The sequence below is a fragment of the Rhinolophus sinicus genome, linkage group LG06, assembly GCF_036562045.2.
Source record: "Rhinolophus sinicus isolate RSC01 linkage group LG06, ASM3656204v1, whole genome shotgun sequence".
In the NCBI taxonomy this organism is placed as follows: Eukaryota; Metazoa; Chordata; class Mammalia; order Chiroptera; family Rhinolophidae; genus Rhinolophus; species Rhinolophus sinicus.
In genome coordinates, this window is record NC_133756.1 from 90521233 (window position 1) to 90548187 (window position 26955).

At 36.6% G+C, this 26955-nt stretch overlaps 1 protein-coding gene across 2 annotated transcripts in view; it reads right to left on the reverse strand.

Annotated features, from left to right (window-relative positions):
- Window positions 1–26955, reverse strand: part of DDX10 (DEAD-box helicase 10) — a 289111-nt gene that overhangs the window by 16913 nt on the left and 245243 nt on the right. For both annotated transcript variants that reach the window (XM_019714905.2, XM_019714904.2), the window contains exon 17: window positions 9462–9598. In XM_019714905.2, coding sequence (XP_019570464.2) covers window positions 9462–9598 — 137 coding nt within the window. The remainder of the gene's footprint in view (window positions 1–9461; window positions 9599–26955) is intronic.

Here is a 26955-nt window from a genome sequence, read left to right on the forward strand (position 1 = left end):
CAGTCTCCTGGTTCACAGAACCTCATGTACCTCATACCTTATACCTGCTACAACAACTATTTTTGTACTACAGATGATTCTGAGACCATCCTACCAGGAGCAGACATAGTTTAAATTCCCATGTGTTGATGCAGAAAGGCAACAGGAGAGAGGCTGATTCACTGATTTATTTTTCCATGTAGAGGAAACTACTAGGTCTTATTCCACTTGATTTGAAAATTCTCTGTTTGGCCCTAAGGAAGTTTTAGCCAACAGACTTACAGACTTGGCAAGGGATGGGATGGATGATACACTACACAAAGAAGAACGTAACCATTAGTACCTGCCATGAACAGGAAGATCTTGCATTGTTATACAGCATACTTTAAATAAAGTGTGAATTAACTTCAATTAAAAAGAGATCAGAATGTCTTCTGTAACACAGAAACCACATTCCCTGGGCTACAAGGATGACGCACTTAGAACCACTAATTCAAGCCTCGAGAATGTTCCAAGAGCTACCTGACATGATTGTAGAACAAGGTACCATAGAAAAAAAGATCTGCTTGGAAAACCTGTCAACTTTTTCCCTGGTATATGTAGGGCTTTCCAGAAACACTGTGTAGTGGAGTGAGCATTACACATCCAAGGACGCTGGGACAAGCAGTTCCAATAATTTGTTATAAAATGGCAGCTGAAATCAGCGGGGATTCTCTAAGTCTGACAATGGAAAAGAGACTGTGTAGCCAGAAAGTATCATGATGCCTGTCTCAGAGTTCCTAACTTCCGGAGCGGCTGAGTTTCGTTTATTCATATACAATTAAGGGTGTGTGTGATTATGTGTGTTACAACATGAAATAGAGGACCAATATCACTGTAGAAGCCCATTCAGAAATCTAACAAAAACCAGGACAAGGTTGCTGCAGGAAGAAAGCACACCCTCTTTACTGTATACTGCAGTAGCTTTCCAAAGACTCCCTCTCTCCCTCTCCCTCTCCCTCTCCCTCTCCCTCTCCCTCTCCCTCTCCCTCTCCCTCTCCCTCTCCCTCTCCCTCTCCCTCTCCCCCTCCCTCTCCCTCTCCCCCTCCCCCTCCCTCCCCCTCTCCATCACAGAATGCAAAGAAAAGGAATCAGGTGAAACTGTGGACTGACCTAGCTGCAAGCTAGCTGAGGACAGAGGTGGAGAACGGTGAATATTCACTCATACAGAAACTCTGGGTGTCCTTTTACGATGTGCTGCCAAATTGTGGGTGGACAGCTACCAAGAGTTCAGCACCTGAATGTCCAATTTGTGCCCCTATTTGTATAAAACTCTCCTTCTTGCATTCATAAGCTTAGACCTTCTTCTAAAGAATTTTAAGCTAATAATAAAAAATGAGTTTGAGACCATTAAAAAAATTCTCGGAAATCTTTACACCTATTCTTAAGCGCTGGCACTCTGGTATTCAAATATGTTGTACTAGAGACTTTTCCCCTCATCATAAATTTTAATTTACGAGGCCATGGCAACACTCCTAATGAAGATTAATCACTGCGGTACATCCCATAAAACCTGCCCAGCTTCCTCTGATGGTGAAGTCTACTGCACATAGATATGGGACCGAAAACTGTCATGTCCTTCACAGCTTTTTTCTAGCTGCTCGGTATTAAAAACAATTTAGTCAAAGAAAAGATTTATTGGCTCAGAGTTCCCTACAAACATAACTGCAAGAGCAGAAGATGCCTTCTCAGATCAGAATTCTAATAATCAGAAAAGGTTGGGGGTGGTGAAAAGGAAATAGGAGGCAGAGGACTGCAATCACGTGACTGATCCATGATCCAGGTACTTGTACGTTTCCTTCAAAAAAAATCGCACATCATTTGGGATTGGCAAAAAGGTCTGGTCCCCAATGTTTATTTATTTGTTTTTGGTTCATAAACATATTGAAAACTGGGCGAAAACTCATGACCCTTTTTCCAGATAAATGCATGGGAGTGTCTATACACCCACACCATCATTCTGTGAACAATTTTAAGATGTTTGAGATCTTCCTACAGCTTATCCATAGAGTCTAAGCTAAGAATCCCTGCTCTACAGCAATATAGAAAATATACATAATTATTTCTCTTCCCCAGGTCAAACAAAACAAAACATAAAGAACCATATAGGTTGGGTTTATATTACATATTTTTCTCACTATTAATCTGTATGTAGAACATTTTGTACTTCTCAGAAGCACATCAGCTTTTATCCTCAACTATGTTCACTGATAAGTTTCAATATTCAAGTTAAGTTTTATGATTTAGTCTTACTCTCCACAAGTTCTTCAAATGATTTCAAGAGAGAGAGATAACCCAATCTTCAACAAAGTTGTCTATTAAAGAATTCCTTATAATGGCAAAAACAAAACCAAACAAGAACCAAAAACCTAAGCATGGGTACAACCTGAAATTCCAAAAGGGGTGTGGATAAGGAATTAGGATGTATGTAGCTAAGTGATGGAATGCTATATAATCCTTTGGTATGAATGCAATTGACATGAAGGAATGAGAAGTGAAAAAAGGATGGTACTAAGAAAGCGTCATTCTCAACGGTCTTGGCAGAAGAAACAAAGTTGCCATGAGGTTAGCAGCCAAGAGAACCCTACTAGGTGGTTCATCACCCGTGACAGATGGTTCTTCTTGGCCTCATGGCATCCTGAGCTATTCATCCATCTTCTTAGAGATCCTAGCACTTCTGAAACATGACAAACTCATAACTGTCATCGAGTGACAGTTCTTCAGTGGGGTGGCTACATGATAGAGAAGTAGAAAGTCCAGGGCAAAAACTAAGACTGCAAGTAAGGTCAAATCTGGGTGCTTCTGAAACCCTAAGATTCTGAAAATATGCCCTCCTCTCCCCAACCCTCTCCCCCCAAAATAATACTTTCCTCCTTCAATGAGTAGAAACCTTTCCCCTAAAAGTCCAAAGGCAAACAATATTGCCTTTCCCCACCTCCACCCCAACAATCTGACTTGGAAAGTTTCTCTATTTATGCTATATATATATCACACAGGATATTCTTGTCTTGTTTTCAGGACAATGGCAAAATGGAGAAAGACAAAAGCAACACAACTTAAAGTAAATTAACTCCTCCTGTCATCCACAATTCATGTTAAGTTCTGATAAAAGCTCTATGAAATTTGATAGTTCATGGAAATTGTATATTGCAAATAAGAAGAGATGATCGAGATTTTTCTCTCGAAAGTTGTCAGACATACAGGAATCAGGAATAAATCTCCTGAAATTAAAAAGAGTAAAAGCAAAGAATGGCAAACACAACTGTCAATATGCCATTAAGCTGACTGGACTTCTTTCCACATCTGTCACACACAATTAAGATTCACCAATGAACAGAGATTCAAGTAAGTGGAAACTATAGTCAATAAGTATTTTTCTTTTAACAATCACCTAGACTTTGAGTGAGAAAAATCCTTTTTAAAAAATCATCTCCTGTATTTGGCACCAGTAATTCCACTAGAATTTATATAAAATATATAATATGTCATACCCAGCCCCAATCAAATACAGTTACGAAGGAAATGGACATGCTTTCTGGGAATTTTCCTTCCCCAGAAATTCATCTTTGCCTCATACCCATTTCTTTTTCAGGTGAAAAGCCATCCATATATTACAAAGCTGACTATAACATCTTGGAAGAGTAGTTGCTGGGCAGTTTACTGAAGCGATGTCACAGAACAACATTAGGAGAAACCACAGAGATGAAAATGGTCCATCTCCTCCACGTAAGAGATTCATCTTAAAAATAGCCAAATTTCCTCAAAAACAGTCAACTCATATGGAACAGATTTTAAAAGCAAAACAAAAACTCCAAACAAATGAAAAAACAGACAAAAATCCTTGATCAGTCTTTTGATTCAGAGCTGTGTCAGACTAGGCAAAAAAGAACAGCTATTTAAATATATTAGATGTGAAACATATATTCTAAACAGGAAAAGGTATCAATCCATAGAGAAGTTACCATGTCTAAATTGTGCCAATAGTCTCAGTACAAACTACAGATGTAATTAATTGGTCCTGTGCCACCTACCAAACACCCCACACCATAAAATAATTCTTTATAAAGCAACCTGCCTTAGCCAGAGACCATGGTCTGTGAAGAAAAGATTGATATAAGTCAGGAAGAGTCTAACCACAACCTTTTCCTTGTTTTTTTGTTTGAAAAAGGTTAAGATTATAAATATTAAAAACTTAATTTGACTGGATAATGAATATCTGGAACATCCAGCTGCTCTTTTTCATCATATTCCACGCTTTGCAAATTTTCACATCATTAGCAATTCACAGGAAGATGGCCGTAAACCAAACATGATGAATGCTACTATATATACAAAAATTAATCTTAGATAACATGCTCAGAACCAAATCTCTCAGCTTATGAGGCACAGCTAAAAGGAACAATTTTATTGAAAGTGGGTTTAATTATAATTTGGTTAAAAACACTCTTCCCTCATGTCAAAGGCCACAGTCTTTAGAAGGGTGGTTACCCTTCTCCTTGCTCAGCTAAGACTTAAACTTACTTCAGATTTAACTTTGATGTCACCTCCCTTTAGGAAGCGCTTTCAGATTCAGCAGGTCCATCACTTAGGTGTCCTCCAAGTTCATTCCCAACCTCCCCTCCTCCCCACTACTTCCCCTGGGTACAAATCACAGCACTTACACCCATCATATCGTATTGCAGTTCCTGCTGGGCAACTTGTAAATGCCACTGAACTACAAACTATGAAAGCAGGAAAGTATTTTTCTTGCTTAATGTTTTATCCTCTGTACCTAAAATCACCTTGACTGGCACATGATAGTTATTTAAAAACTTCTTACTTGGAAGAATGGATGGAGGAAATATTACAAGCTAGAGACTAACAGATCAAGTGGATATTTTTAACTCTTAAGTAGAATGTGATTTAAATAATGCCGAAGGTTCTTACTCCAGTTCTTGGCACCACATACAGAAACTTGTCAAAATCTTTTTATTGTGAAAGCAGTATAACTACACTATATGGACTAATTGGGAGATAAAGACATGAAAAGTCACGTATGAGCAAAAAGACCATTGCAATATTTGAGGTCTTTTTTCCTCAAAAGGTATAAAAGCCTATATGAAAACTCACTGGAGACCAGAACATATGATTCTATATAGTTCCTAGCAGACCAATGAATTCTATGTCACGAAGGCCACTGCAACAAAGAGCTAGGTTTCCTACCAAATTGTTCTGTTTCTATTTTAATAACAATAACAACAAATTGTAACATCTTGTATTAATTCTACCAATGCTAAATTTCACAGTTCCAAAGGGGAAACCAGAAGTGAAAGCCACAGCGTAAAACACATCCTGGACCAATATGTAACAAGGATAAAGATGAGGAAAGAAACTGGAGAGCATCAAAGCAAAGTCTCCCTTCTATACTTGTTTTGAAAAAGCACACAAATGCTTAGAGCCTCTGACTAAGTTGGGCATCTGCTGCTGACAACCCAGCTGAATGACATCCTTCTGTACTATGGGTAGATTACCCATTCCCTCTACTTCTCAGCTTTGTATCTGAGAATAATGGCACTATTAATGGCAGCATTCTTAAAAGTCCTTGAAAGGAACTCAGGGCCACATTATTTTCATCGTCCCTGGGACCATATCATAAGCAAGACATCTCTTTTTGTCATGCTGACTTAAAGGAATTGAATCTCGCAAATCAGCATCCCTCTGGAATCTCGGTGTGAGAGACGACAATTCTGATATTTCTGGAGGGTTGGGGATGGTTTAAACTCTACTGTGGCTGTGCACTGACTGAGCTGAGAAGGAGAGAGGTACAAACTCTTTAAAACCCTATCACACCTCTCTGAGGAGGAATTACTGACCCCAAATTCAGTCATTTTCCATTAAATCTGGCACTTTTTTGCCTATTTCCTACTAAGTGTCTTTCCATGTAGAGACACAAAAGTGTTACCGATATTGAATATTTATGGATGTCACCAAGGTGAAGGAAAAAGAAATACCCAGAGAAAACTTTCAAAGTAAGTAAACTAGCTCATGCTAGTTATTTTGGGACTAACAGCCATTTTCTAATTAGTGTATCTAGTCCCTTAAGAGAAAATTCATATCTGAAAATGCAAAGTTAATACTCAGAGAATAACCTACTGGGAGAGCAAAGATGACCAAGAGGCAGGAACTCTAGCTGTTCCTACAATTATTGAGTGGAAGTTAGAAACAATGCATCAAATAAAATCCATGAACACATGGCAAGGACCCTCTAAAGTCGACATCACAAATCTTAGCATCTAGTCATGTTTATGAGACAAAGAAAAAAGATATAGCCAAACGGGAACAATACAGGAACACTGGGAACACTGTACTGGCACTAATATTACATAAATAGCATTAGCAATTATTACTGTCAAAATTCTAGTGTATATGGATTTACTTGTGAATACTTTTTCTTATCCAAAACAATTTTGGGTTTAGTTTACATATATCTTTATTCATTGCTACTGAAGTAATTTTAAAAGAGAAGGAATAGGGGGGGAAATGGAAATAAGAGTATAAACAAAAATTTCACATGTAGACTACTGCTTGTAACTTACCCTAAACCCTGCCTTCTACTCCAGGAATAGCACATAGGTCTCACCTGGTGTAGCAAACACAGCTGATTGATAGAGGATGTACTGGGAAGGACTGCTTGGGCTAAATGGAAAGGAATGATAGACAAGTCCTATTCTGGATGAAGGATGGGGAAATTAAGCACCAGTAATGTATACCTGCCACCCTGGGTCTAGTTCAGTGTTTCTCAACTGTGGGAGATTCTGCTCGCCAAGGGGTATCTGGCAATGTCTAAGGATTATTTCTGGTTGTCCCAACTGGGGAGGTGCTAGTGGTTCTACCAAGTACAATGTTATACCATCTACAATCATCCCCAAGCCCCCACCACCAACAACAACAAAGAGTTATCTGGGCCAGAATGTCAATAATGCTAAAGCTGGGAAACCATAGTCTAGTTAAATCTATCCTACAGTGCATGGATCAGGTCTTCAGCCAAATGACCTCAAATTTATCTTCAGGAAGTTTTCCTGCGCTACCTCTCCTAATGCTAGAGTAATGCTATATAACCTGATTGGAATATTAGAACTAGGCAATCAATTTGATATCGGCAATTCACACTGATCTGTCCCTATCTTGTATCGTGATCGCAGACAAATTACGCCTTGGTTTCTTCATCTATAAGAAGAAGTGGTTAGACTATATATAGTCACTGTTGATAGACAAAAGACAAACTGCTAAGAATCCCTTTAAATGGGCTAAGGGAATAAAGCTCTGCTGATATTCTTTTCAACAAAAGATAATTTTTTCCTTAGCTTAAAACAAGTTTACCAGTTCATTTCAATCTCCACTAATGCAGAGTTACCAGCTGTGCTTACCATTAAAACTATTTTAATTTTCATGTAATGTTTAAATATTTTCCATCTGAACCCTTATCTTTAAGTTAAGATGCTTTGGCATCCTAAGGCACTTCTACCTTCTTGTCCACCACCATTACACTATCTGAACTTGGCTTCCGATTCTCCAACCATCTATTCTGTCATCTCCTATATCATTTAAGCTTTTAAGACCAACTGCATAGCTGTTTATCATTATATTTCTCTTTTTTACTCTATAAATCTCTTTCATCAATCAATTAATCAATTCAAATATTTCAGGGTCTTCGTTAGGCCTATGACATTAACGGTGGGGACAGGAGTAGAGGCTGGAGCTGGAAGTGTTGGTACAGAGAGAGTTTCTAGCTACAAAGCATTTACAGGCTAATTAAGAGAATGAAACACATGAAGCTATTAGAGAACAAGTCACATGAACTATGTGGTAGCAGGGAATGTCACTATGAGGGTACAAAATGCCTGGAGAATGAAACAAAGTATCTGCTGCACATTGATTATGGATGACTCAGAAACTATCATAAAAAATGTTAGGAACAAAATCCTTATGAATCAGATACAGAAGGAATGCTGACATCTTGACAATTACTTCAAAGGCTGGTTCTATGTTTTAAAGGTATGTTAGATAGATGTGCAAAATATGGTTGCATAACCAACTGTAAGAACCAATTAATGTTCCTTCCAGAGAGTAAAATTACACAGAAACATTTGGAAGTTAATGATAGAAAGTCATATGTGTCAAGTCAGATCACATCTATCAAAATGAGATTCCCATAAACCACCCTGAAAGAGAAACATTTACATAAGAACAGAAGGGGCAACAAACTTGACCATATTAGTAGTTCATCAAGGTCTTGACATGTGCACCAAGGAACTTTCGAAAGCAAAGTGTGTATGTTCACTCTTAAAAGTCAATTTATAAAGATTAGAACTATGCCCTGAACTTAAATTATTTAACCGTTATGGCATACATATGTTTCTAAATCCTAATCAAATTGTTTTCACCTGTGTTGCCTCTTGAGGTAGTAAAGCTTATGTCTACTCTACTACCTTGTCGGCAAATACTAGAAAGGCATTATGTCCACTACGTACGTGTCCAATAGCAAATGTCTCAAGTTTCTGGAATCACTTGGGAAGACTGCATTTTGGATGTCACTTCACAATTACAAAATAATTATGTTTCAATGAACGCAAGAATAAAATGAAAAGTAACTCTGAAATGATCTTCATATAGCATTTTCTCCTAAGGAGATAATTTTTTTGAGATCTTTCCATAATGTTGTTCTTACTTAAAACCATATTATAGCTCTCTGTGGCCTATTTCTCCAACTCTAAACCTGTGCTAACATTTTGGGGCTCCATCAAGCTTGCTCTTTCCTCAATCATATTAACTTCATCTGTCATTAGTACCTATCTTCTCTTAAACAGGAGCATTGATTTAGAATGTCCATGCAAAACAATGTCCTCAACTTTTAAACCAATAGAATCTCAATCTTATCTAATACACAGCACTTTGAAAATAAATGCTGAGCAAGTCATACTATTATATTATTCAATTAATCACATTTCATCTGTTTTTGACATGGTAGCAAATAAGTCCACATTACAAATGAACAGATTTTAAATGAGAGAAATTATTAAGGGCTGTTTTTCATTATTTTATGTATTTGTTACTTAATTTTATATCAAAGTATTTAAAATTCAGAGAGACATTTTTAACAACATTCTCAACAGTGTCCTTTGAAAATGAAATCAAAATAAAATTCTGCCTGTTTGCATTAAATATACCCCAGTGCATCAAATGCTTAAGCATAAAGGACTCAGAAAGTAAGACATAACAAAAAAAGAATAGCAAAAGAAAAATACAACTTTTACAACACTGTTATATCTGTTAACAGGATTTACAGAAAAAATAACAGAACCCTTAAAATGATGATGAGAACATGAAACATTCGTCTCTACAACATCTTTTGGATTAAAAGGAGAAGACCCATATACTTAATGCTACCAATGGTAAAAACATACCTAATTTTATTTTCCATATCTTCACTATCTGATTCTTCAGAGCTTCTGTACTTGTCTGGATCTGGAAGTGTGCTTGGATCAAATCCATCATCATCATCATCGCTCCAATCCAGAAAGGCTTCTTCTTCATCTTTGGACTAAGAAAACACAAGCGAAATTGTGGTTTAAGAAAACAGACGATAATCAGGTCTTATTTGTAGAACCAAATAAATAACCCTCTAATTGAGATCCTCAAATTAGAAGCCTTCTATTCTGGTGAAAGCCTCTATGTGACTTTCAGAACCATCATCATTTGCAAAGAGAAAGAAAACTCATATCATTTCAGAAATAAAATGAAATAAAATATGGTTCCAAAAGACTATTAAGTCACTGAAAAACAATATGGTGAAAAACTGTCAGTTTTATTACTTCTATATAACTCAACTATCAGAGGAAAAAGTATAAAATAAAGTTATTTCAGTGCTCCTATCCACACACATTTAAATTTCAAAACTACCAAAAATATTAGGTGAAAATATAAAAGGCCAGAAGGTAGAGTACAGACATTCTTTTTGTCTGATGATTTGGATCATTTTATAACCATAATAATCTAAGTCTTAAAATAACAATCAGATACATACAAGTTCATTAATAGTAAAGGGTCTTCTACATTCAATTATAAGTATAAAGTCACTAAGAACAATGGAAAAAGGGAAGGAATACCAAGAGATAAGAAAAGTAACACATTGAAGAAATTGGGGACTATCCAGTTTCATACAACTAGGTTGGCAGATGGCATTTTTTTGCTTTTTATGGTAGTTTATTTTTGTCAAAGAACAAAGTAATGCTAAAATAAACTTACTACACATTTATGTAATAAATAACCCCTATAACAAATTTATTTCTGGCACACTGGTTTTGTTACTTAGTAGATAAGAAACACAAACAAGCATTTCCACATGCATTTAACAAATTATAAGTAGGACTAACAAGAAAAAATCTGGATAAGTTTCTCTCAGTTGCCATCTTTGTAATTCTTTACACCAGGCAAGATAAACTTCAATGATTCTTTGTTTTCAACTGTTTAATGCTCTTTTCCAGACACTGAAAACAACTCAACATAGTGTAGCAATTGACTGCAGGCCACTGTGGAATTCCACTAACACTTCTGCACAACTCTCCCTTCATAACCTCTAACCATAACAAAAGGAGGAAGATGTAAAGAAAACAAGGATTAGTCACCACTGCAAAATTCCCTTATTGCTTTTCTGGTAAAGCTCCCTGCTAAAAATAAAATGTCTGGAAACAAATATTGGAGGGGAAGAAAAAGACTGCCATCAGAAGCAGTAAGCAGCACACTTGACGCATACTATATGTCTACTTGAAAATAATCAAGAATATCAGCAAAAATTGAATGTCATCATATATTCAAGAACACTAGTCTGAGCTACAAGATATTCCCAATTTCCAGTCTGATGCTCTCAAAGGAATTTGCTGTCTGAAGGTGAAGAGGCAGACTCAAAAAAATTCTCAACTTTTTTGGTTTTAGGTAATCTTTACACTTAAAAAGTATGAAGGACTCTAAAGAGCTACTGACATTTACTGTATTAGAAATTGAAAACTAAGATTTGTTTTTAAAAGTTTATTCATTTAAAATAATAAAACACTACTAATTAACATAAATAGCATATTTTAATGAAAAATAGCTGTAATTTCTGAAATAAAAGAACATTGTTTTATATTTTTGCAAATTACTCTAATGTCTAACTTAAAGGAGATAGCTAAATCCTCAAGTTTGCGTCTGCATTTGATTTTTTCTGGTTAAAGTATATTAGGAAAATCAGTCTCACAGAGACAGATACTCGTATTTGGGAAAGGGAGTAGTAATTTAATAATAGCCTTTTCAGATAATTGCAGTTACTCTTCTTTGATACCACAACAAATCTTTATGAGTGGTAGTTTCTTAAAAATTAGTTGCAATATGGAATCTGAAGCCATATCAATAATCTTTTTGTGCTGTTACATTAAAATCCATTGGTCTACTTTGCATTTTGAATGGCTCTTTTATCAGTGAATGATTTCGGAACATCATGCATTTGCTATTTGGAAAATACTGGTTCACTTAACTATGCAGATCTTCCTTATATGGATCTTCATATGTTGACACATTTCATTATACAATATTTTTAAAAATCATGTTTGTTAATATCACCATCAATATCACAAGAAATGTTTTTCAAAGTATTGGAAAGCTTTTAATAATTACAAGTTTTCCAAAGTAAAATTGAGAAATACTGGTAAATAAAATTTTCCAACATTCTAAATTTTTCTTAAACGTTCAAATTTTATAATTAGCAACAATAATTTTCAGGTTTTTCCTTGAAATGAAAACGTGTCATTTTCCTCTGGTTGCTTTCAAAATTTTCTTTATTATATAGCAGTTTGACTATGATATGTCTAGGAATGGTTTTGTTTGTATTCATCCTTCTTGGGGTTCTCCGATGTTCTTGGATCTATCAATTAATGGTTTTTACTAAATTGAAATTTTGGGGGCCATTATTTCTTTAAATATTTTTATGCTTCTTTCTCATCTCTCCTTCCATGATTGCAAGAGTAGGTATATTGGACTACTTCCCAGTTCTTTTAGGTTTTGTTCATTTTTCTTCAATCTTTTTTCTTTCTGTTCTTTGGACAGGGTCATTTTACTGGGTCTTTAGGTTTTGCAGTTCCTTTCTTCTGACATCTCAAAACTGCTTTTGTGCCCACCTAGCAATTTTTTTTTTTTTTTAGAATAATTGTACTTTTCAGCTCTAGGACTTCCACATTTATTTTTGTTTTGTTTTAAAGTTTTAAATATAGTTTACACAGCTCTGTTGAGATGACCTACCTGTTTATTCATTCATACTATATTTTCCTTTAACTCTTTGAACATATTTTTAAAATAGCTGCTTGGAAGTCTTTGCTAAATTCAAATCTGGGCTGAAAGTTTCCATTGCCTTTTTCTTGGACATAGATCACATTTTCCTCCTTCACTGCATGTAAATATTTTTGTAGACAACTAGACACTGTAGATAATATAAAAACACTCAATTCTGTCTGGTTTTTCTGAGGACTACTGAAGTTGTATTCTAATAGTTATCTTGCTTTGATTCAAACTGCAAACTTTTTCTAACCCATGGTACTCAGCTGCTTATATCTCTGTTTTGTTCTTGTGGCTTCTATTTGCTGCTTTTTTAGCCTGATTTCCTGTGGTTCTCCCTTACCCTGTGAAATGTGACACTCAGCCAAGGATTTAGGCAGAGTTGGTCTCACCTTCTGCAGTTTCCTTGTTTCTGGGGATTCCCCTAATTTCTAGCTGTTCTGTTGGCTTTGAGATCTGTATTCAGACACCTCAAGCAGAATGTTTCATTTACCTCTATTTTAGCACCTAATACCACTTAATATGCCCCTTTAGCTTTTATTACACTCCTCAATTCATGACAGTGACAAATGAATTTAAGTTGACAATCACCCCTTTCAAAAACATAACTTCTCTAAAAGGATAGGGATGATGGAAAAAAGAAATTTTTATATTGATCTTTTTTATCTTTTGGTTCATTCTTTGAATGATTAGAAATATAGAACTATAAAATATATAATATATTTATTATGAAAAGTATAATGGGCCTCTATTAATGCCTTTTGCTTATTTAAAAATAAACAAAAATACTAGAATCTACAACAAACACAAAGCATAAATAAAAGTTACTAAGTCAAGAGGATTTTGCCATAATGAACACATTCTAGAGAAAAGTACTGTGCCTTTCTGGGGAGGTCTAGTTTAGAAGTATGCTTTTTCTAGCTACTGTGTTTTCCCGAAAATAAGACTGGGTCTTATATTAATTTTTGCTCCAAAAGATGCATTAGGGCTTATGTTCAGGGGATATCATCCTGAAAAATCATGCTAGGGCTTCTTTTCTGGTTAGGTCTTATTTTCAGGGAAACATGGTATACAAGGTAGCAAAGAAAATGGACATTCTAGCTGCTGTCTCTATCCTTGTGATTTCATGAATCATTTAAAAAATAATTTATAAATATGGCAGCACAATCATTTTTATCTCTTTCTGACCTAATTTTCATGCAAGACAGCACAAATACTGATATACCTATCACCTCCCAACTGATTGTGACACCTCAGTATGTTAGGACACCCTTGCTGGAGACTCACTTCTGTCAGTAAAAGGGAACAACTTAAGTATTTTAGCAGGAGAGTAATTAAATTTGTACCTTAGAGATACTGCACCCTGGCAGCAATGGAATGGGCAATTGGAGGGTATAATATTTGAAAGTAGGATATCAGTTTAAAAACTACAGTTATCCAAGTGAGAGGAGGGATTCAATGAAGGACGTGGCAATGGACATGAAGGTAGGGGACAGACAGGTATGAGAGCTGTTAAGAAGGGAGAACCAACTAGATTCCATGGGCAATGTGGGTACATAATATACTTATTCGAGAATCAACATGCACAGAAGCATAATTGTATATGTTCAGTGAGTAAGAAAGTCCCTGCCCTGATGATAAAGGAAACTGTTCTAGGATAGTTACCCACATAAGCAGTAAAATGAAAGCCAGGTTCTGCTATTTCTAGGGAACAGCCAGTCAAGACTGCATTGACTACCCCGGCCCTGCTAAACAACTAACATCTGACAGGATGCTGCCCTCAACTCACAGATCTCCGAACATGTAGCGTATTGATTATGGATCCATCAACATGCCTCTCTCTTTTCAGGTACTTCCAGGTTAGAAAGCTGCAACTACCTCTCCCTCAACTGACTAATCATGCTCCCATCTTTCTCCGCCCTCCCAGATCAAAACAAGAACCAAGAACCACTACTGTCACATCCACATTCCTCTCTTAAGGCCTTGAGAAATAATAATTATTTTTAAAAAAACTAGGTCACACAAAGAGATCAGGGTCACCTTTAAGAACTGGCTGTTCCTGAAATGTAGTTTCAGAACTTCTGTGGAAAATATTTCACCTAAAATAGGAATGACTTTTCCTAAAATAGTTATTTGGAGAACTCAATTATAAGTAGGGCAGATGAAAATATCCAAAAAAGAAATGTAACCCAGCTAGCTGTTATACTGTTTTCAGTTTTGATGATGGGAAGAAACACAGGTGACAAGTGGCCATGTCCTACAACAGATGTATGAAGGGCTCTGACATAATTATCTTACTTGATCTTCAAATCCTATGAAGCAGGAAGAAAAAGAATTATTGCTCCCATTTTCAAAATTAAGAAACTGATTCAGATGACTAAATAAAGTAACCAATGTCACACGAACCTGGACTTATGCTAGGTCTTCTCCTAAATCACTCTGAATCTCAACTTTTACCATTAAAACTTTGGATTTGCTGTTTGTACAATTATTTCTTCAGCATTAAGCACATTTTCTAAGGTTCATAAAACACACAGGGGTGCTCTCTACGTCAATTTGTGTGTGTTCACCTCCACTTTCACTACCCTTGTCCCCCAAGCCTCTCTTCTCTCTTGCATGAATAATGCACCAGCTTCCTAGTGAGTCTTCCTGTAACCATTCTTCCTCTCCTCCTGATCACTTCAATTCTCTGTGTTGTAAATAAAATGTTGCTTTTTTTAAAACAAAAATTAAGTTTCAAATCTGACTGTGTATCATCTGGTTCCAACTCTTTAAGCCACACTTTCTTTTAGGTCCTGGAACAAGTCAAGCCCCTTGTCACCTCAGTCTTCCCACTTGCTGTTTCTCTACTAGAATCCTCTTCTACTTCCTCTTCTCTGGTCTGTGGTATTTTCTGACACCAAACACGTGGTATCTCTTCAACACCAATTCTCCAGTGCCAAGTGAGTGTCCAACAACTCTATTCAATTCTGACACTATGCACAGTTGGAACAGACCCCACGGGTAAAGGATTCAGTCCCACCAGAAAACCCACATTTCAGAAGCCAGCTGCAAACGGGTTCTCCAAACTACCTCACTTTAGCCTGGCTGACTACAAATTCAGGGATTCTCACCTCTGCCTCCCTCAGATTTGATAACTCTCTAGAATGACTCCCAGAACTCAGGTAAGTGCTTTACTTATGATTGCCAGTTTAATTATTAAAGGACACAATCCAGGAACAGCCAAATGGAAGACATGCATAGCCAGGTATAGAGAAGGGTGGGGTGCAGGGCTTCTGTGCCTTCTCCAGGTGAACCACCTTCCCAGCACACCATTACATTCATCAACTTGGAAGTTGTGGAATCTTATTGTTCAAGAGTCCTGGTAACTCAATTTCCAGCCCCAGCTTCCTCCCAGGAGGTGGGGCTTAAAGTTCCCATCCTCTAATCAGGTTTGGTCTTTCTGGTGACCAGCCCCATTCTGAAGCTGTCTAGAGACCCCACCCTGAGTCACTTCATTAGCATAAACTCATGAGTGCTGGACAGGCTCCTTATGAATAAGAAAGTCCTATTAGGAAATTCCAAAGGTTTTAGGAGTTGTCAGGAACCAGGCACAAAGACCAAGTATATTTTTTATTATACTACATCCAGCCAACTTTCAATCACCAGGGCTCATAAAATACATGCTGTATTTCCTTATTTCTTTTTCTTTCTGAGACATTTACAACCATAGCAAAAGCAAAAACACAAATGAAATCCTGTTAAAATTGAGAGAGCAAAATATGTCTCAATAAGAAATATAAGACACTTGAAGCTTTATTAAAAACAATGTTACAGAACTCTAGAACATCTCTGAGAAATGGAGAGGAGGGTTGATATGAGGGTGAAAGAAAAGATTATTTTTTTGTACTATACAGAAAGTAAGAGATCATCACTTAGCACCACAGTAAATTTTATTAGGCCAAAGGCCTTAAATGTTTATAAAATAAAAGGGAATGAGACTTAATTTCAATTACTTTACTAGGGAGTGGAGGTGGAAGCCATATTGCATGCAATGAATGAAGGAATGAATGGGCATGCTTGCTGGTCAGCCAGTGATTATTAGTGAAGAAATTAATTCAAAGTCTAAACATAAAGGATTATCTTTATTGCCTTCCTGTATGCAATATAGCATTCATAAGAATAAAATAAGCTTTAAGAATACTATTTAGGGGCGGCCAGTTGACTCAGTTGGTTAGAGCATGGTGCTCATTAAAGCAAGGTTGCTGGTTTGATTCCCACATGGGTCAGTGAGCTGCGCTCTCCACAACTAGATTGAAAACGATGACTTGACTTGGAGCTGATGGGTCCTGGAAAAACACACTGTTCCCCAATATTCCTCAATTAAAAATAAAAAATTCTATTTAGATTTTAGTTATTTAATTCTATTTAGGGTTGTTAAAAAGAAGTCTTCCCATACTGTATGAATTAAAAAGCAGACTGTCAACTTTGACACTTCAAAATTTCCTGAGGAAATATTTCAAAATTCATGATAAACTATTTCTGATCCTGAAAAACAATGTAAAGATTGTGAAGAAAATTTTAGAGAAAAAGGAACAAAATACATTTTGTTCTCACTGATAGAAAGTGAGCATCTATCTTCTAAGGCAAATGTGCAAACTAGTAAACACAGGAGCAGCTGACAGTGCTATGAAATCACTGTTCCTGCTAGTAATGTTGTAAAACTAATAGAAATATTTCAGAATATTTTGAGTTTATTCTGTGTCCTAGAAATTTATTCCATAATGGTAATGTTGGACCTAATGCTGATTTATGTACTTGGTTCTTTGGTACCTGGTCAAAGTGTGTATTTTGTGCACTTCTAGTATGTACTGGCTGAACTGTACTTAAAAACCTCAACTTTTATTAAGGGCCCTGGATTCTTCAACACCTCTGTCCTTCCAAACAGCCAGCATTTCTAGGACAGGAGTAGCGAATGAGAGGAAGGTAACGCATTTCAGCTCTGGCCACCTAATCATATAGGAATCTGAGAAGACAAAGGGGTCGTGGGATATTGGAGAATGCTAAAAGCAATATCCAAGGGAACAAGTAGGAAAATTTAGGCAAAGGCCACCTGTTTACAGAATTTCCCTCTTAAATTTGGTGGAGTTTAACAGAATTCCACTCGGTATCTTCTTTATGTTTTCCAAGCATTCCAAAATAACAGGAATGTTTGATTGAAGGACTATGAAGAGACACTATAAATTATACATGAAATGAACATAGTTAAAAATGGCAGACAAAGGACTGTCACATGAATATTCACAGCCTCAAAGAGCAAGTCCCAAATCTGGAAGTATCTTCAGAATTTGGAATATTCACTCAACACCTGTTGGCTGCACACTTACTGTGTACTGAGCATTGCTGTAAAATAAGTGTAGTCCGCGACAGCACAGCAAAAGAAACTATGATTCAGCATTTTAACTTTAATTTAAAGACTTTTAGAAAAATTACATTTCTTCTAAGACTGCCTTGCACAAAATTTATTATTTTTCCTAAATTGCTTACTCACTTGTTTACTTAATATATGAATATCTCCCAGAACCTTACAGAATACTGAGAATGCTACAATTTTGTAATATCCTATTAAATAATACTGCATTCCATTCATCTTTACTTCTCCTTCTCTTCTTTCCAGAGAAAAGTTACACTAAGTATTAAATAAAATACAAATTACAAGTCCGGTTTGCCATTCTTCTCACAATAATGAACACTTTGAATCCCAAGACCCTGATTTGATAGTTCCACCAGTGTCTGTATATTCTTAGATAATTTACTCACTCAGGGAGTACATGTATCTGTATGTAATCCAAACACTGCCATCTAACATCCATCGTTATTGTGAGCATTAAATGAGAAAAGCACGTGAAGAAGTTTACAATAATGTTTATCATCATTACTAACAGAACTGTGCAAACTGGGAAAAGACATGCCAGCAGTTTGGTCTCATCCTCCTTAAGTACTCTTCTGCTTTCCCCAAACAGAATTCTAACACAGGAGAAATGTGCAATAGATTTAAATCTCCTTAGAAAGCAGTGCATTCATATTAGGAAAACATAACAGACTAGAGACAAAAGAGAATATAATTCAAACTATAAAAATGATAAAGGTTACAAAAGGTGAAAATATCAATGTTAGAATAAAATACACTACTGTGGAAGGTGGTTCAAGCATAAATAAAAGCTCTACTTTGTAAATCAAGTAGTAAATAGTTTGATGGAAGTAACAAAATAGCAAGGAGTGATACATGCAGCATCATGGCTGAATCTCAAATGTACCTTGCTAAGTGAAAAAGAACAGACCCCCAAAGGCTAAATACAGAATGACTCAACTTATATAAAATTCTGGAAAAGGAAAACCTTTAGGGACAGAAAACAGATCAGTTATTGCCAGGAGCTGAGGTTGGGAAGAGACAGCAAGAAATAATTTTTTGGATGAAGGAACTATTCTGTATCTTTAATGATGGTGTATGCATGACTCTATGTATTTGTCAAAACCCATAGAAGTGAAACCACAAATAGTGAATTTTACTATATTTAAGAATGAAAAAACCAACAAAAGAATATTTTAATGACATTTAAAAGAGTATTCACGGAGATGTCATCAAAATGGCGGCGTGCGGTGAGCCTCTGTAAATCTCGCCTGGAATTTACAACTAATACTACAACTAAAACTCCACAAAGGACACCCTGCACAGCAGATAGGCAAGACGAAGAGGCCCACTACTGAATTCATCAAAAGGTGGGGGAATCATGCCAGCAAGGGAGGAGGGAAGGGTGAAGTGCGGAGACGGAGATTCCTGGGCACAGGACGCAGACCTAGCTCAGTGCGCCGAGCTCGCTGCTTCCTGGAACTACTGCAGCTGCGGGAGAGGGAAGAACTCGGACTGTTAGGGCTCCGCTTATGGCCCACAGGGCTGAGGGGGCAGCATACAACATGGCTGAACCCAACGCTCACAGCAGAGACCTCAGAGCAAAGACAGAGGGAAGAAGACTGAAAATGGCGGTTTAAGTCCTCACTTCGGTTGGAGCAGAGAACCGAAGCCTTAGGCACTGAGACTACCTGCCCCCTCCCTACCCTCCCAGAGCCCCGCGCCCATATGCTCCACGCTAGAAGCGGAACAGTAGCAGTGTCAGATCAAAAGAACAGAATATTTGCTGTTCTGAGAACTGTGAACCGCAAACACAGATTGGCAGCCCAACTAGTTCCGGCAAAGGGGAGGGAACTGTGGAAGCAGGACCAGCTGTGGTGGTGGTCGCCACCATTGCTCTGGGCCACCTCTCACAACTCACCCAGCCCAGCCCCACCTATCAGGGTGGATCCCTGCGGGAGTAAACAGAACTGCTGAAACACACGGGCTCTGAATCCGGTGCAGGAAGACCTTTGGAACTTCAAAAGCTCTCCGCATACCCACAAGGACACTGCACCCTGTGACCCAGGTGAACTATTAACAGAGGAGAAGCCCATCTCCCAGGGAACGCCCGCATTGTGTGAGAAGCTGGAATAGTGCAGAAAAAACAGCACTACATGTGAGAGAGAAAAAAAGGCTGCAGTCGTAGAGAAAATAAAACATTCTACCAACAAGTACTGGAAAACAAAAGAAAGACCTCTTCCCATCAACCTGTTGCAGAAGCTACTCCTGGAGATGTCTAGGAAGGGAAATAATAAATCAGCAATTGCCATGAATAACCAAGGCAAAAAGACAGCTCAGAAAGAAAGTGAAAAGTCTCCAGAAAAGAAACTTAAAGATATGGAAATATGTGACTTAAATGACAGAGAATTCAAGATTGCAGTTCTGAAAAAACTCAACGAGATGCAAGAAAACACAGAAAGGCAGTTTAATGAACTCAGAAACACAATCAAAGAACAACATGAGCATTTTGCGAAAGAGATTGAAATTTTAGAAAAGAACCAAATAGAATTTCTGGAGATTAAGAACTCAATAGAAGAAATTAAGAATGAAATAACCAGCTTAGGTAGTAGAGTTGACCAGATGGAGGAAAGAATCAGTGACATCGAAGATAGAAACCTGGAAATTACACAGATGGAAGAAGAAAGAGACTTGAGATTTAAAAGAAATGAAAGAACTCTGTAAGAACTTTCTGACTCCATCAGAAAGAGCAATATAAGAATAATGGGCATACCGGAAGGAGAAGAAAGAGAGAGGAGAACAGAGAATATATTCAAACAAATTGTCGATGAGAACTTCCCAAACTTGTGGACAGAACTGGATCCTTGAATCCAAGAAGCAAATAGAACACCTAATTACATCAATCCCAACAGGCCTTCTACAAGGCACATTGTATAGAAGCTCTCTAAAATCAACGACAAAGAAAAAATCCTCAAGGCAGCCAGGGAAAAGAAGACGGTAACCTACAAAGGAAAGTCCAATAGATTATTATCAGATTTTTCAGCAGAAACTCTACAAGCAAGGAGGGAGTGGAACCAAATATTCAAACTATTGAAAGAGAGAAATTATGAGCCAAGAATGATGTATCCAGCAAAGATATCCTTTAGATAAGAAGGAGGAATAAAAACCTTTCCAGACATACAGAAGCTGAGGGAATTTTCTAATACACGACCTGCAGTATAAGAAATACTGAAGGAAGATATTCGACCACCATCAAGAGGAACAATTTGTGGCAACCAAAACATAAAAATGGGGAGAGTAAAGGCCTGAACCGGAATACTGGAATGGAGAAAGTAAGCGTGCTGAAGAAAATGGAATATTCTAAATATCAAACTTTCTTTTACATAAACTTAAGTGTAACCACTCAAAAAAATCCAGAACTGAAATATATACTGTAATAAAAGAAGAAACACAGGGAAACATCATAGAACACCACCACACAGAAATAATAGACAACGACAAAAAGGCAAAGAAACAATGGAGACACAGACTTACCAGAAAACTAAAGATAGAATGACAGGAAATCCTCACATATCAATAATCACCCTAAATGTAAATGGACTGAACTCACCAATAAAAAGGCACAGAGTCGCAGATTGGATCAAAAAAATAAACTCAACCATATGCTCTCTCCAAGAGACACATCTCAGCTACAAGGACAAGCATAGACTCAAAGTGAAAGGGTGGAAATTGACACTCCAAGCAAATGGTACCCAGAGAAAATCAGGTGTAGCCATAATGATATCAGATGAAACAGACTTCAGGGTGAAAAAGGTAACAAGAGACAAAGATGGACATTTCATAATGGTAAAGGGGACTATACAACAAGAAGACATAACAGTCATCAATATTTATGCCCCCAATCAGGGAGCACCGAAATATACCAAGCAACTACTAACAGAACTAAAGGGTGAAATTGACCAAAACACAATTATACTAGGGGACTTAAATACATCATTGACAGCTATGGATAGATCATCCAAACAGAAAATAAATAACGAAATAGCAGCCCTAAATGACACATTAGATGAAATGGACATAATTGACATATATAGAGCACTTCCTCCTAAAACATCAGACTATACATTCTTTTCTAGTGTACATGGAACATTCTCAAGGATAGACCATATATTGGGACATAAAATCAGCCTCAGCAAATTTAAGAAGATTGAAATCATACCAAGCATATTCTCTGATCACAAGGCTTTGAAATTGGATATCAACTGCAAAAAGAAAGCAGGAAAAAACACAAATACATGGAGATTAAACAACATACTTTTAAAGAACGACCAGGTCAAAGAAGAAATTAGAGGAGAGATCAAAAGATACATAGAAACAAATGACAATGAAAATACATCCTACCAAAATTTTTGGGATGCAGCGAAAGCAGTTTTAAGAGGGAAATTTATATCATTACAGGCCTATCTCAAGAAACAAGAAAAATCCCAAATAAATAACCTCATGTTACACCTTAAAGAACTAGAAAAAGAACAAATGAAACCCAAGGTCAGCAGAAGAAAGGAAATAACAAAAATCAGAGCAGAACTAAATGAAATAGAGAACAAAAAGACAATAGAAAAAATTAATGTGACAAAGAGCTGGTTCTTTGAAAAGATTAACAAAATTGACAAACCCTTGGCTAGACTCACTAAGATAAAAAGAGAGAAGACACTAATTAACAAAATCAGAAATGAAAAAGGGGAAGTTATCACGGACACCACAGAAATACAAAGGATCATCCAAGAATACTATGAAGGACTATATGCCACCAAATTCAATAACCTAGAAGAAATGGACAAGTTCTTAGAAACATATAGCCTTCCAAGGCTGAACCATGAAGAACTGGAAAATCTAAACAGACCAGTCAACAGTAATGAAATTGAATCAGTCATCCAAAACCTTCCCAAAAGCAAAAGCCTGGGACCAGATGGCTTCACTAGTGAATTCTACCAAACCTTCAAAGAGGATCTAATAGCAATCCTGCTCAAATTCTTGCAAAAAATTGAAGAAGAAACAGTACTCCCTAAATCATCTTATGAGGCCAACATTACCTTGATACCAAAACCTGGTAAGGACAACACAAAAAAGAGAACTACAGACCAATATCTCTGATGAATACAGATGCAAAAATCCTAAACAAAATTCTAGCAAATCGAATACAACAATGCATTAAAAAGATTATTCATCACGACCAAGTGGGGTTCAACCCCGGGGCAGAAGGACGGTTCAACATCTGTAAATCCATCAGTGTGATACATCACATAAACAAAATAAAGGACAAAAATCATATGATTATATCAATTGATGCAGAAAAAGCATTTGACAAGATACAACATCCACTTATGAATAAGACACTTAAGAAAATAGGTATAGGAGGAAAATACCTTAACATAATAAAGGCCATACATGACAAACCCTCAGCTTATCTCATAATTAACGGTGAAAAACTGAAGCCCTTTGCTCTACATTCAGGAACAACACAACAGGGCTGTCCCCTATCACCTCTGCTTTTCAACATAGTGTTGGAAGTCCTTGCCAGAGCAATCAGGCAAGAGAAAGAAATAAAAGGCATCCAAATTGGGAATGAAGAAGTTAAATTATCACTCTTTGTAGATGACATGATGCTATATATAGAAAACCCTAAAGACTCTACCAAAACGCCATTAGAAACAATCAACGAATACAGTAAACTTGCTGGCTACAAAATCAACGTACAAAAGCCCATTGCATTCCTATATACTAACAATGAAATACGAGAAAAAGAAATACAAAAAACAATTCCTTTTGCAATTGCAGCAAAAAGAATATAATACTTAGGAATAAACTTAACCAAGGATGTGAAAGACCTATATGCTGAAAACTATAAGACATTTTTAAAAGAAATTGAAGACACAAAGAAATAGAAAGACACTCCATGCTCATGGATTGGAAGAATCAACATAGTTAAAATGGCCATATTACCCAAAGCAATATACAGATTTAATGCAATCCCCATCAAAATCCCAATGGCATTTTTTTAAAGAAGTAGAACAAAAAATCATCAGATTTGTTTGGAACCACAAAAGACCCCAAATAGCCAAAGCAATCTTAAGAAAAAAGAACAATACTGGAGGTATCACACTCCCTGACTTTAGCTTGTACTACAGGGCTACAATAATCAAAACAGCATGGTATTGGCAGAAAAACAGACACATAGACAAATGGAATAGAATTGAGAACCCAGAAATAAAACCACATAAATATGGACAGATAATTTTTGACAAAGAAGCAAAAAACATACAATGGAGAAAAGACAGCCTCTTCAATAAATGGTGCTGGGAGAATTGGATAACCACGTGCAAAAGAATGAAACTGGACTGCTATCTGTCACCATGTACCAAAATTAATTCAAAATGGATCAAAGACTTAAGCCTAAGACCTGACACAATAAACTGCATAGAAGAAAACATAGGTACTAAACTTAAGGACCTTGGGTTCAAAGAGCGTTTTATGAATTTGACTCCAAATGCAAGGGAGTAAAAGCTAAAATAAACGAATGGGACTATAATAAACTTAAAAGGTTCCGCACAGCAAAAGAAACCATCAGCAAAATAAAGAGGCAACCAACTGAATGGGAGAAGATTTTTGGAAACAGTGCCTCTGATAAGGGACTAATATCCAAAACATACAAGGAAGTCATGAACCTCAACAGCAAAAAATCAAACCCAATTGAAAAATGGGTAGAGGACCTGAAGAGACATTTCTCCAAAGAGGACATACAAATGGCCATTAGACATATGAAAAAATGCTTAACATCACTAATCATCAGAGAAATGCAAATAAAAACCACAATGAGATATCCCCTCACCCCAGTCAGAATGGTTATCATCTACAAGACAAATAGTAACAAGTGCTGGAGAGGCTGTGGAGAAAAAGGAACCCTCATACACTGTTGGTGGGAATGCAGATTGGTGCAGCCATTATGGAAGGCAGTGTGGATGTTCCTCAAAAAATTATGAATAGAATTACCATATGACCCAGCAATCCCGCTCCTGGGTATCTACCAAAAAAATCTGAAAACATTTATACATAAAGACACATGTGCTCCAATGTTCATTGCAGCTTTGTTTACGGTCGCCAAGACATGGAAACAACCAAAATGTCCTTCGATAGATGAATGGATAAAGAAGTTATGGTATATATACCCAATGGAATATCATCTGGCAGTAAGAAAAGATGATATAGGAACATTTGTGACAACATGGATGGATCTTGAGAGTATAATGCTAAACGAAATAACTCAGACAGAAAAAGCAGAGAACCATATGATTTCACTGATATGTGGTATATAAACCAAAAACAATAAAAGAACAAGACAAACAAATGAGAAACAGTAGTTTCATAGACACAGACAATAGTTTAGTGGTTACCAGAGGTTACGGGGGGTGGAGGGTAGGAAATGAGGGTAAGGGGATCAAATATATGGTGATGGAAGGAGAAATGACTCTGGGTGGTGAACACACAATGGGATTTATAGATGATGTAATACAGAATTGTACACCTGAAATCTATGTAATTTTACTAACAATTGTTACCCCAATAAATTTTAAAAAAGAAAAAAGTATTCACAGTGAATTCGTAGATTATCAAGACCACAGTAATAAAAAATATGTATAGAGGAAACAATGGGCAGTGTGACTGCATTATAGGATTCCTCCCTTCCAGCTTCTTACCCATTGAAAAGTATCTTGCAATGAATAACTAATATTTTTGAAATTAAACATATGAAATATTGTTTTTAAAAGATTCTAAGGAAGTCTGTATGGACTCTCTAGTATGGTAACAAGAGTGGTCTTTAGATTAGAAGTTCTTAACCTGGGGTTCCTGGAAGCCACAAAACCATTGAAACAATATGAAAAATATTTATAATAGTATGTACACATATGAATTTTGGAAAGGAGGAGGGCCATAACTTTCAATAGTTTATAAGGTCCCTCAGCCCCCCGTTCTGCCCTGTGTTGAAGACTACTGCTTAGTACAACTGCATTTCTTGGGGCGGAACTGATAATGAGAATATAGGTCTCAAAGTGGACAGTTCTGAGCTGTGAGAGGGTTATTTTTCCCTCAAAGCCTTGAACATGATTTAGGTTTCAATTATCTAGTAATATATGCCAGTTTCTCTTTTAAGAATAGTTTCAGGATGCTGAGAAGAAAAAAAACACAAAACCAAAGTCACAAACAACACTTTTAAGAATTCATAACATTACAATAATTCACAAAACAGCCATAGAATGAGTGGGGTCATGTTACCTTCTGTTATATGGCTATATTTTCAATCTTTGGCCAAAACTTGCATTTCTCAGGGACAGAAGAAAAACCGTAATGGAGCTAGCTGAGCTTTAGCTTTAGAGCAATAAAACATTGACAACATGGGTTTTTGGCCAGGTGCGTGCTTAGTTTTACTACATTCTTCACGGTTTGTTTCATTAGTTCATCGTCACATCTCCAGGTAAAAATCCAAGTCCAATCTGAACCTCTCTCAGCGAATTACTGGAAAACTACTCTCTGCAGGGACTAAAACTGGCTCATGCTTGGTGAAAATTAAATAGCAATTTAAAATTAGAAATGAATTGAATGAATTTAGGTTTTGATAAATGCATATGAATGAATCCAGTTGAATGTGAAAATCCATTAACCATGTACCCACAAAAAGGCAAAAATGCTAAATAGTGGGAAAAACATCCCTATAAATGTAAAAATTACAAACCATGATGGCATTATCTTCCAAGAAAATATGATTTTAATATTGCCGAATGAGATGTCATTGAATAAACATTTCCAACCAAAACCTATTTTTTCTCTTAGCATTTTGTAAAGAGAATCCTCAGTCACCCTGCTGAGTCCACCTTTCTCTGACAGCCAGCCTCCTAATGAGAGTAAGCTCATTTCTAAATAACTGGTTTTAAATAAATTGCACATTAAGAAACACACGGATAATTTAATGGATAATAACATAAAATTTCCCTTTAATTTCTATGAAATGGTCGACCAATCTAGTTGTAGAGTGAGAAAAACACTAGAGCGTAAGGGAAGAGAAAGGACAGCACCTTGATGTGATGTCAGCTTAAAACACTCAAGCAAAGACCCAACACATTTACAAACACTTCCTTTGTTTTCAAATTTCATCA